The 11495-nt window shown below is 49.6% G+C and overlaps 2 protein-coding genes across 2 annotated transcripts; one reads left to right on the top strand and one right to left on the bottom strand.

The window, feature by feature from the left end:
• Positions 1-3657: 3657 nt before the first annotated feature.
• MRPL46 (mitochondrial ribosomal protein L46) lies at positions 3658-6463 on the bottom strand. The gene is made up of 4 exons (XM_075506232.1): positions 6247-6463; positions 5600-5795; positions 4851-5024; positions 3658-4136 (listed from the first exon to the last, which is right to left on the bottom strand). Exons 1-4 carry the CDS (start codon positions 6454-6456, stop codon positions 3886-3888), a joined length of 831 nt encoding a protein of 276 aa, XP_075362347.1. The 5' UTR covers positions 6457-6463; the 3' UTR covers positions 3658-3885.
• Positions 6424-10491, top strand: MRPS11 (mitochondrial ribosomal protein S11). The gene is made up of 6 exons (XM_075506233.1): positions 6424-6571; positions 6785-6898; positions 7128-7217; positions 7993-8122; positions 9602-9667; positions 10120-10491. The coding sequence occupies exons 1-6, from the start codon at positions 6519-6521 to the stop codon at positions 10225-10227; spliced, it is 561 nt and encodes a 186-aa protein (XP_075362348.1). The 5' UTR covers positions 6424-6518; the 3' UTR covers positions 10228-10491.
• Positions 10492-11495: the final 1004 nt, after the last annotated feature.

Raw genomic sequence — 11495 nt, 5'->3', positions numbered from 1 at the left:
AAAGTGACTGATGCTGCTGGAGATGCCTTATCCTCCAGGACAGGGAGCAAGCCCACAGGCTGCCCCAGCTGGGATAGCCAAACTCCTACCCACCCCAAGCCAGCCCACCCCTTGCCCCGGCAGGGAGGGATGCTGCAGGGGGCTCCTTGCACCAGAGCACCTCTCCCTGCTCTAACAAGCTCATGGCTGTATTTGGGAGCAGTAGCATCTCTCCTCCTACAGGTTTTCAGAGAGCAGGAAGCAGTGTAGCCCATGGCTCCAGCAGCCTCTCCTGGCTCTGCATGTATTTATCTTCCAAATGTTGAAGCCTTTGGTTGCTCAGAGCCAGCCAGAAGGAGCAACAAATAACAGCTTCCTATTATGTGAGAAAGCACGCAGTTCTGAACAGTGCACAGTGTTACTGTACCATAAAACACAGGAGCGGGGCTCTGCTTAGACAGCACCAATCCCCAAAACTCCCGCAGACAGGGAGGGATATCAGCTAGGGAAGATATTTTGTAGGGCAAGTAGAGGAAAGCTGTATCTGTTTTATTAGGACTTGTTATCTCTCCTTTGCTGGAGGGGAGTACTAGCATCCAATTTGTCACAAAGAAAACCTTCATCTCTCTCTTCTAACATGGTGGCTTAAGCAATGACTTAGATACAGGAGTTTTAGACTGCAACTGATCCTTCTATTTGTTTCTGCCCCTGGAGGCTTTTAGCAACAGCTGCTGGACTGCATCGCACCAGGGAAAGGTCATCTTGATATGCCTCCTTCCCCCTTCACGGGGGGAAGGATCTGCCTTTTGTGTGAAGTGTCCTGTGCTGAAAATGGCTTTGAGGAGCAGAAAGTCTCCACAGTCTGACTGCTCTCCAGCTTCCTCCCTGACGTGCACAGTCAGGGGAAGATAACGCTCAGACCCTGGCCCCAGCAGCCACAGCACTGATCTTACATTGGACTTCTTAGATGAGCCCCACATTGTTGCTCTCAAAGTGAGGAGTCACAGGTCCTTTCCAAAACACCTCTCTCCGGTGCACACTTCACAGGAGAGCTCTTCGATTGATCTGACTGCCTTGCACTAAAGAGCCACAGCAAAGTCGGTGCCTTCCCAGGTAGTTGCTGCAGCTTCAGCTTCTGGTAGAGAGACCTCGTGTGAGGAGGCCTTTGCCAAGGTGAGAAAAACCCTCCAGGCTTTGGGTGCAAACAAGTTCCAGACTCCCCCACCACCCAGGCAAACACTCACCTGGTTCTCCATCACATTTGCAAGGGGAGTTTTGTGCTTTGTGCTCAACACAAGCGAAATGCTCCCCCTGCTCTTTGTGCTGGACCACAGGAGGCACATCGTGGCTGTAGCAGCTCTCTCCCAGCCACGACTCAATAGGCTTCTTCTATTCCAGGAGAGAGAAAAGCTCTCTGAAAACGTTTTTAAGGCTTTGTGCCTTTCAGTAGTTACCAGCAAAATATATCCCACCAGCCTGCCTGATTAGACTTCTGCAATGCTGCAAGGAGTACAGGTATAGGTTTGCACTGAGCGGAAAGACAGTCTGCAGCTATCAAGTTCTCAAAGTAAAATAACAGCCTCAGAGATCTACCGTGGGACCTCTGCGAGTAGAGAGGAGATGAGAAGATACAAATCATCCTCTCTGCTAGGAAACCTGCATGATATCCTTCTGCCTTCCTTCTCACCGAGGCCGGAGCCGGGGGGAACAGGCCACACAGAAGAACAACTGAGCAAAAGCACACAAGTTGCAGAATCTGGGATTGTTTGCAGCAACTGGTTGAGGGTTTTTAAATAAAAATCAACTGCAGGGAAAAAAAGGCTGCGAGCAGGAATTTGTGTTTTAGGTGATGAGAAAACAACTTCAGCTTCCAGAAAAGACCAAGCTTCTCACACACCTGCTACCTGTAAGAACAAAGGCCTTAGCCCAAGGAAAAAAATAAAAAAAATGAAGGAGGCTGTTGATTCTGACCTTTCCACTGCTGGAGGGAGCTGCACCTCTCTCAGCACAGACAATGCCCAAAGACTTGTAGCTTGAGCAAGTCAGAGAATAAAAACTGCCTGGGTTTGAAGATCAGCAAGATTTCAGTACAACCTTTTTTGACTTTTGTGCTCCTGGTTTTGACAGCAAATAAGCACTGATTAAACAGCATTTTATATGCTTTGAAAGTTTCACTCCAGCAACACAAAACCTGCCTTTGGCATGGGAAAGGGGGCAGAGACCTTGGCAAAGGGCATGCCCTAAGCCTGTGCCCACAAAGCTCTGCTCAGGGGCTTTGTGCTACAGAGCCAGCAACAACCTGAAACAGGGTGGTAGAGAAAACCCTAATCCTGAGCTGACTGCACCCATGGCCCCCCAGCTGGTGGGGCACAGCCTGAGGGGAAGGACTCACCTCTCCTCTCTGCAGGAGCTTTCAGTCCTGGAGAAAGCAATAGTCTCCCCTTCAGCAGTGCTGACCACAGACAGAAGCCAAAAAATCTGCAGTTTTTCAGGCACGTATTCTGCTCTGCATTTATTTCCTCTTTGCAAGTGCTTTCCATTGCAGACACAGCCTCCTTGTCAGGTCTGCGAGGGTGCTTCAGGAAACCAAGTTTTGTTTTGTTGGTAATTTATGGCAAGCCTGCAGCTCCCAAACTGCCCAGCATTAGAAAATAGAAGGCTGCTACCCCCCCACCCCAATGGCTTGTGGAGTGATTAAGGATAGCTTTAGTTTGAGGCCTGCATCTCAACAGCTCCCAAAGGATTGATAAAATATATATAGCAATCTCCAGTTCCACCTCTGGAGGCCAAACTCTCTCCAGATGATTAACAACAGCTATTTCCTCCCTCTCTCTCTGCCGCTGAAGAAGGCTGATTCTCTGCAAGGTCCAGCCAGCACTGGGCCCACACTCTGACTACCAAACAGCAACATTTACAACCAGAAAAAAACCTCCAAGAAATAGAATCAGCCCCAGAGAAGTGAGACAGCACCATATAAGCGCAGAATAGATCTTCTAATAAAGAAATTGGGGTAATGGGGTCAGGCTACCTGAAGCAGACATGGCTGGGCTGGGTTAGCAGTGCTAGCCTAATGCAGCAGGAATGGGAGCCGAGAACTCCCCAGATCCACCTTTGAGGCTGCTCCCAGGAGGCAGCAATACTAGAACAGCCTTCCCCCACCAGCAAAAATTAGCCTCTCAGCCCAGACAGAGAGCTGCTGCTCAAATGTTACCCTCCTTCAGTGTCTGTTGCTACAGCTTGAGGCTCAAGAGGAGGGCACTGTGGGTGGGAAAGCAGCACTCATCTGAAGAGCAAGCTGCTGCCTATTCCTCATGCACCCATGTCCTCCATGGCCACCATGTGTCATGGACTCTAAGACAGAGGCAGCTCCAACACAGATTAAACATAAATAAATTGTGAATATCCCAGCGTCCAGCTCCCCAGAAACCCACCTTGCCCAGCCTTGTGTCCAGGAAGGTCTGTTCCCACCTGGACACACAGATAACCCTCCAGTGCTGCTCTTACTAAAGAGCAGGTGCCAGAAACAAGCATTAGCCATTGCTTAAAAGAAACCATTTGAGCTCTAGACTATGACAGGAGTCTGGTGAGGAAAGCAAGCCTCCCGGCTGCGGCAGCCCCAGGGAATCACACACCTGGGAGAGGAAAAGATCACAACATGCACTTCCAGAAGACGTGGAGGAGGATTCAACAAGAGCAAAAAACTCCCTGAGGAGAGCTTCACTTCCAAGTTTTAATATTTATTTAGTACAGGCCCGGTGAAGAGAACTGGGAAATAAGGCAAAGGCAAATTATCCTCCAGAGCCCGAGTTAACATCCCATACAGACAGACCATGCAAAGCAGCAGCTGTTCTCCTCCCTGGAGCCATGTCCCACATCTTCCCCATCTGCTGGAGCACAGCCTATCATTTATAAGTCCAGAAGGAATCGATTGACTTTTTTCAGGTATTCTGACTTCAAGTAATCTCCCAGCTCATCCTTTGTGACCCACAGGTAGTCTTCCTTCAGCTCTGCCTGGGACAAATCACTGCTTTGGAGGAAGGCTTTGAAGAAGAATACTTTGGCTCCCACATTATCCTCAGTCCTGATGGCCCTGGGGAATTTATACTTGTAAATCCCATATGGCGCATTCCCCAGGATTTTGGCTTGAATGTGATCTCCTGTAAGACCCCAGCAACGCAAGAGGAAGAAAACAGAAAACAAGACATAAGAACACAGAGCAACAGTAACTGCTCTCCTGTAGTAACAAAAAGGTAGCACAAGCCACTCCTTGTATCTGGTTCAGACTGACTGTTCCCTCTTCTTAGGAGAAATACTGCCAATTGAAATGTTTCCCCATGAAAAAACAACTTGTCCTGGAGTCCAGCGAGTCCCCTCAGAGCGAGGGAGACGGTATCAAGCTTTGCCAACCCACAGTGAAAAGCAGGGACATGTGGGTTTGCCATCACTCATCTGCCACAAAACCTGCTACAGGGCTACAAGGAGGGAAAGGAGAAGCAGTACACCTGGAGCAAGCCTACACCATTCAGGGGGTGTCTGGAGACACTCCAGCATCAGACTGCAAGGGCCAGATCCAGCACCGCAGCTGCTGGCAGCCAGAGATCCCAACTCGCAGTCTGACAGCCCAGTCAGCCCCCCACACGCTGCAGTTGTTCTGCGACGGTACGCAGTTACAGAGACAATTACCCACGATCATGGCTCTTCCCAGAAAGCCCACCCCATTGAGCTCCATCCCTCTGCCATGAAATGCCTTTTCCCAGCAGATGGGAGGCAATTTCCCTACAGCAGATGGCAAATATCCCTCAGATAGGGCACTGGAAGAAAACCACAGGGACAAAGAGAAGGGAGGGCCAGGTACACAGCAAACTACACACCCAAAAACGTAGCCATGGCTCGTTCAGCTGTGCTTCGCAGCGTCTCTCCAGGCTGCCATTCCACTTGAGGCAGGAGCCACAGCTCCTGGTTACCGATTTTCTGTTTCACCAGAAGCATTAGGTTACTGTCCAGCTTCCTGTTCAACGATGTTCGATTGTTGTTTTTATCAGCATCTGCCAAAAACCAACACACACTGGAAACAAAGTCTCCTGGCAGCAGTGGTCTGATCCCCTTGATTCATCACCCCTCTACATCTGACACCCTTCCAGCAATAATACATAAGCATGGATACACAGAACAAGACCAAAATCTAGATAGAAATGCTCTCAGTCACTTTAGAAGCCAATGCAGGATTCAGCTGGAACCCACTGCTAGACTACAATCTACCTGTTTCATTTGCAAAGGGAATTTACAGCAAGCAGCCTGGATCTCCAGCTTAACAAAAATCAACAAGAGCACTAGGCAAGCTCGGGAATCAAGCAACCCAAAGTTTCTCTTGTCTGGAAACGACATCCATTTTCACCGCTTTGCTCTGATAACGTTGTGTGAACATGCACTTTGCAGCATGGGAACACTGGTTCCCTTGTCAGCCAGTTAATTCCTCATGTGCTAACGGTGCTGCTATGGAGCCAAGACCCTCTTTAAAACAAAAATGGCTCAGCAAATGCCTCCCCTCCACTGAATTGCACTCAGATGTGTTTCACAGATAATCAGGGTGTTTTCACCCACCATAAACTTCAGCCTGTACCTGTTATCCGCGGAGCAGCTTCAAATCCCAGTAACTTCTGTTCCCACTTGTCCTCCAGGTCTTGAGCCATGATGACCGTTTTGCCGGGTGCTTCGTCGTCATCATCATATGCGCTCTCCTTCCTCCTCCTGAGCTGCTCCTCCTCCTCCAGCTTGCGGACTTCATGATCTGAATAGTGGCTTTTCTCCAGCTCTATCTAGAAGGGCAATGCAGAAATCGCTAAGGCACCAGCGCTACGGTCTGAACTTAGCAAGCAGAATTATTTCTACCTCAGTAAATGCAAGTGAGTTTCCCTGAGCTCGAGCAGAACTTCCCTGCTCACAGCAAGAGCCTCTATCAAGGACACCAACGGCATCGAGGAAGACCACGGGAGCACCACCAAGACCCACGATAGCCGGTGCAGACAGCAAATCGCACACGGAGTACCCAGCATCACTTCGTGGCGGGGAGTGACGACACCCAAGGCGCCCACAGCTCCTCTCAGCCCCCAGGCTAGCACCCCCGGGGCTGGCAGTCGCGGCCAGTCCCCGGTAGCGCCTTAGGCGCTACCGGGGACTGGCCGCGACTGCCAGCCCTAGAGGTGCTCTCCACTCCAGGCCTGAGGCAGCCATTTTCCTGTCAGCAAGCCCCCCAGCGCCCCGCTCTACCTGCTCCATGAGGGCCGCCATCTCTTCCTCTTCCTTCTCGAGGGGTTGCGTGATGCGGGGCAGCCGCAGCAGGCACATCGCCCCGAAGAGCCGCCACGGCCGAGGCGCGGCAGCGGTACAAAACCACCGACCCCAACCCGCCGCTCGCTTCATGGGCGCCGCCATTACGCCGCCGCGCGGCCCACAATGCCCCGCGGTGCGCGCCACCATCTTTCCTCCTCGCTCCCATCGTGCCTTGCGGCGACCTCTCCGGGAGCGCTACGGGAGCCGCCATGAGCGCGGCGCTGGCGGTCACCTGGCAACGGCTGCTCGGAGCGGCCTGGGGGTGAGCGGCGGCGGCGGGAGCGGGCCGCGCTGAGGGGGGAAGACCGTGCCGGGCCATCCTCGCTCGGGGCTGACCGCCGGGGCCCTCCCGCCCAGCGATGGCGGCCGGCACGGGAGGCCCTGTTGGGCTCCCCCCCCCAGCCAGCGCCCGGGGGAGGTGCCGGCACCCTCACCGCCGGCACCCTCACCGCCGGCTGCCGTTTCTTTCCCGCAGGGGCCGTACTGCCACCCTGTGCCGCGGCCTACACACCGGCCCCCTGCGGCTGCAGGACCTCGCGGAGGCGGCGGCCGCGAAGGAGGTGGAGGACCAGAGCGCGACCGACCTGAGGTGAGACGGACAGGCCGCGCCGGGAGGGCTCTGCTATTTGCGTCTTGCTGGGAGGTTTTATCGCCTCCGGTGGTTTTTCAGCCGAGGAAGGAAAGGAAGTGGTTTGACTCAATCACAAACGCAGCTTGTGTCTTTTGGAGACTTGATCCCTTCTTTCTTTCCCAATATGAAATAAAACTTTGCAAAATTTAAAGTGTGAGTGCCTGATAACTCCTGTTTTGCTCCTCAGCCCGTTAATCCTGCAGAGGAACTCCATGAGATGGGATGGAAAGATCTATGAAGAGATCCCAATAGCTCACATCAAAGCTACGTACAACAAGTAAGCAAATGAGCTGCTCCATTCCTGCTCTCATGCAAAATAAAAGCTTATAACATACCCGGGCTTTGGCCAGTCATTGTTTTGATCAAAAGGCTCAAAGGAAAAAAGCCAGGGGAGTGGTGTTCATGACTGGGAAGATAATAATACTGAATTCATACCTCACTGCCGTTCAGGAAGCATAACTGTCCTTATAGTGTCTTTAACAGCAAAAAGATTGCTGTTACATGTTTTGACCACATTCTCATACAAATAATTAGATGCTGATGGCTTTAATGGCAGGTTACTTCCAGCCCTCTGCTCTAGCACTATTGCTGTACAGCTGTTGAAAAAATTCTCATATTCTCCACGAGAGATGGTTGTGTTTCATTAGTGATCCCTAGTGTGGTATTTTACTGTTTCTTAAAGCTCTTTCAAGTTCTAGAAATGTTTTGTGCATTTTCTTAAGAAATGGAAGAGGTAAAATGCTCACAGTGAGAGGTGAGTCTGAAAGGGCTAAGCGGTATCTGAGGTGTACCTGGATAAAGTATACCTTATTCAGAAAGGTTTTGCCAGCTCACTCAGATTCTCTCAAGTGACCAGAAGGTCACTGCTGGGCGGTTTCTGCAGGGGGTTCGTGTAAGTGGGATACCTCGAAAGGGAGTGCTGAGTTAAGGTGGCTTGGAGAAGGGACACAGGGATCCTGTGGCGAGCCGTGCCAGTAAGGTGAGCGAGAAGAAACTGGAAAATAAAGCTTTGGTTTAGCTTGCTTCTTTCTTTTGCCCCTCTCCTTCTGTAGCACCCACATCCAAGTGGTCAGCTTTGACAACAGGCCGTTTGCCCGTACATCCTGTGGCACAGAAGGCTTCCAGAATGCCAAGAAGGGAACTGCCATCGCAGCACAGACCGCAGCCATGGCAGCAGCAGTGGTGAGTCTGCACTGATGATTCTTGCCCTCTCAGAGGGGAGCACTGACTGCCTCCCCCCACTGCCTGAGTACATGCATTGCTCACAGGCAGCAGTCCAGAGCTCTGTTCCTTAGCGCTCAAGCAGCACACTGCTGTTTGCTGAGTTTCCCTAGCTTCATCTGACACACTGCACACCTTCACACAGACAAAGCGTGTTTGAAACAGCAGTTAGAAATGCCCAGAGGGTGAAATGTAACTTGGGAAATGTAACTTGGAGCCTATCCTTTTCTAGCTCCACTTTGCATAGCTCCTTTTTTTTCTAAGTGAACATCTCTCAGCCATTTTGGAAATGTAGCCCCTGAATCAGCAGCAGTTCAATTTTTGCACTGTAGGGGACTGAGAAGCTACTGTAATTACTGGCTGAATGTTTTATATTTGATCTCTGCCACAGGAGAACTGAGCTGCTGCCAGCAGTTCCAGTCAGAGAAGGTGATGTCCTTGCACATGTAGTTTCCAGCTGCATACAGTTTACTGTAATTGTTTCTAAAAAACCATGTGGGTGTCCAGGTGGCAGGAAAAGATGAGGCTGGCTGTGTCACGGTCCTCATTACAGCAGAATGAGGCAAGGTTAAACTGAAAAGCCTCATCCTAAATTAGGTGGAACTCGCTCCAGCCTTTCATGTCAGAGGTGTTTGGTGCCACTGCTGGCCAACAGCTTATTGTGGTTGCCTCAAAGGAATTTAAGAACATCTTTCACTATTAATCTGTGCTCATTGGAGCCTCATAATAGCTGCATAGCTGTGCTTGGCCAGATTTATTCTGTCACTGTCAAAGTTGTTAGTACATTAATTGCACCAGAACACAGAAAGCGAGAGACCCAGAGCGCCATCCACGTGATGGCAGCACGGCTATGCTTTACAGCAGGTGTTTTTCATTTTCAATTTGCGAGCCCCTAGAATTTTTGCACTGAAGATGTGGACTCCTGCACAGCAATACAAAGCTTGCCTGCTTTTCTCATTTACCCTCTAGAAGGAATCCACTGATCACAGGAGAGAAGTCGCTGCATTAGAGAAGGGAACACAGCTTTGAATTAGTCCATGTTAGTCCCTTGCCAGTTCAGTCACGTATCCATGGATATGTAATTTTCTGCCCCAGCTTTAGGTCACAGATAGTTTGATCTTAAAGCTTTCTCAAACTATCTATTTCACAGATAGTTTGATCTTAAAGCTTTCTCTTTAAGATCAGTTTGATCTTAAAGCTTTCTCTAAGCTAGCACAGAAGTTCTCCTGAAACTGCCATGGCTGTATCCAGGCCTCCTTTTCTCCTAGTGTCTTTGTGCAATAATCCCCATATTTGTCTTCTGTATCCGTTACTACCTACTCTTTATTTTTACTTAAATAATACTATGATACTGGGTCAAAAGGGAATGAAAGACTCCAGGGGAGCCAGAGCAGCAGTAGTCATATCAAAGAGAACACTAACCAGTTGTTGTTTTCGCAGAAGGCACGTGGGAAGGGTGTATTGCATGTACGAGTCATGGTGAAAGGACTGGGACCAGGACGCAAAGTAGGTGTCAGAGTTTCTTTTCATATTTTTCTTTCTCAGGCATCATCCAGGTTTTTTAAATTCAGGCTTGTCTCATGACTATACCTATTAACTTGTTTTTTCTGAAGGAGATGTAAAGAATTCATCACTCAAGTGCCTAGTAATGAAATTTTAGAATCATTAGAATTTTAGAGTAATATCACTTTGGAGGGAGAATAAAAGCTGTATTTGGGACTTCTTCTAACTAAAGTAGGAAAATTGATGGGAATGCTGATGAAAGGACTGGAGCAGACAGGTTTAAGCTGGGTTTTCTGATACGAATTACTTATTTTTATAAGATAATTACAAAGTAGAATCATTGGAACAAGTTGATTTTCAGATGGGGGACCAAACTATTTTCCCCTGAGCTCTTTCCTTTCTCTGCTGTTCAGTGTGTTGATAACAGCATGTCATCTGCTGTCTTGTTCTTCCAGGCTGCCATCAAGGGTTTGACTATGGGAGGTTTGGAGGTCATCTCCATCACCGACAACACCCCAGTTCCACACAACGGCTGCCGCCCACGGAAAGCCAGGCGAATGTGAGAGGGGAGCTGAAGAGACACACAGCTTTCAACATCATTTCATCCAACAGGGACTGGGCTGAATGTTGCTCCTGTGACAGATTCTGGAAAGCCACCCTCCCTGGAAATACTTGTTGAGGAAAGCTTGGAGAAGAGAGACCATCCTGGGCCTTAAAAGCCCAGGTGGTAGAAGCTGGTGGTAAAAGCAGGAATACGTGTACTCCCTTAATGGGAAGCCTCTTGTGTACAAAGTTTGTTGATTAAAATGTTGGTCTTTTGACAGCCATTCCTGCTGTGTTCCCAGAAGTATGTTGGATTATTATTGCCTCTCAACTGCTCTCTTCCTCTTACCACCGTATGTGGCTCTTGTCTAGCCCACTGTGCTATTATTGCCCTTGTTAGGTGGAAGGGGAGCTTGAAGTCTCGATCTCCTTCTAGTCATCTGTAGTAAACAACTGCATGGGGTCACATCTTCCTTCCTTCTTTCTCTCACTGCACATGTTTGGAAACAAGGCATGGGGTAACTCTTCCCCTTCCCCCTGGCTTGCAGATCTCGGCGTGCCATGCGAGAGGCAACTCTCCCTGTTCGCACAGCATGGAGCGCTGTAGTCTGGCTCCATTATTGGCAAAGATCTGTTGCGGTGCTTTGTTTTGCCCAAGCTGTAGCTGGCCTGACAGTGCTATTGGCAAATAGAAAATGCCAGTCCTAAAGGGGCTGGGATCTTGCCAGTTTTGATGCTCGCGGTCTCTTTGGTCCTGCCTTGTGCACCACGAACTGGATTTTCTGGGATCCTGGGGAAAGCAAGCAGGGGGTTAGTAGGCCTAAGGAACAATGGAAATTCTGCCAAGGAGATTTAAAACACTTAAGTCTTGAACTGTACCTCTATATCCATGGGCAGCATGAGCTTTTTATGGGTCTGTGATGTATTGTTGCTGTCCCAGCTGCATCCAGAGAGAACTTCTGCCAAGAAAATATGTCTGAGGCTCTCTGGAGCATTAACCAGGGAAGGTAACAGCAGTAACTGACTACAGGATTGATTTCCTGGATGGCAGAGGCACACTGCCTAGCAAAGGGCACCTCCTTGAAATCCACGCAGCCAGAGAAGCCCTGGCTGTATACAGCATACACTGGGCAAGTATTTCACCTGTAAACAGAGTGTATTTTGGTGCAGCCAGCAGTTCTATCACAAACCCAGAATCTTCCTTTCTATTATTTCTCTTTCTGTCGTTCCTCCTTAGTTTCTCAAATAGCATAATTAACTATTTTCTTCCTCTTTCCAGAAAGGGTAC

This window comes from Mycteria americana, chromosome 6 (genome assembly GCF_035582795.1).
Source record: "Mycteria americana isolate JAX WOST 10 ecotype Jacksonville Zoo and Gardens chromosome 6, USCA_MyAme_1.0, whole genome shotgun sequence".
NCBI classification, from domain to species: domain Eukaryota; kingdom Metazoa; phylum Chordata; class Aves; order Ciconiiformes; family Ciconiidae; genus Mycteria; species Mycteria americana.
Note: the sequence above shows the minus strand (reverse complement) of the source record. Positions and strands in the feature narration are given on the sequence as shown.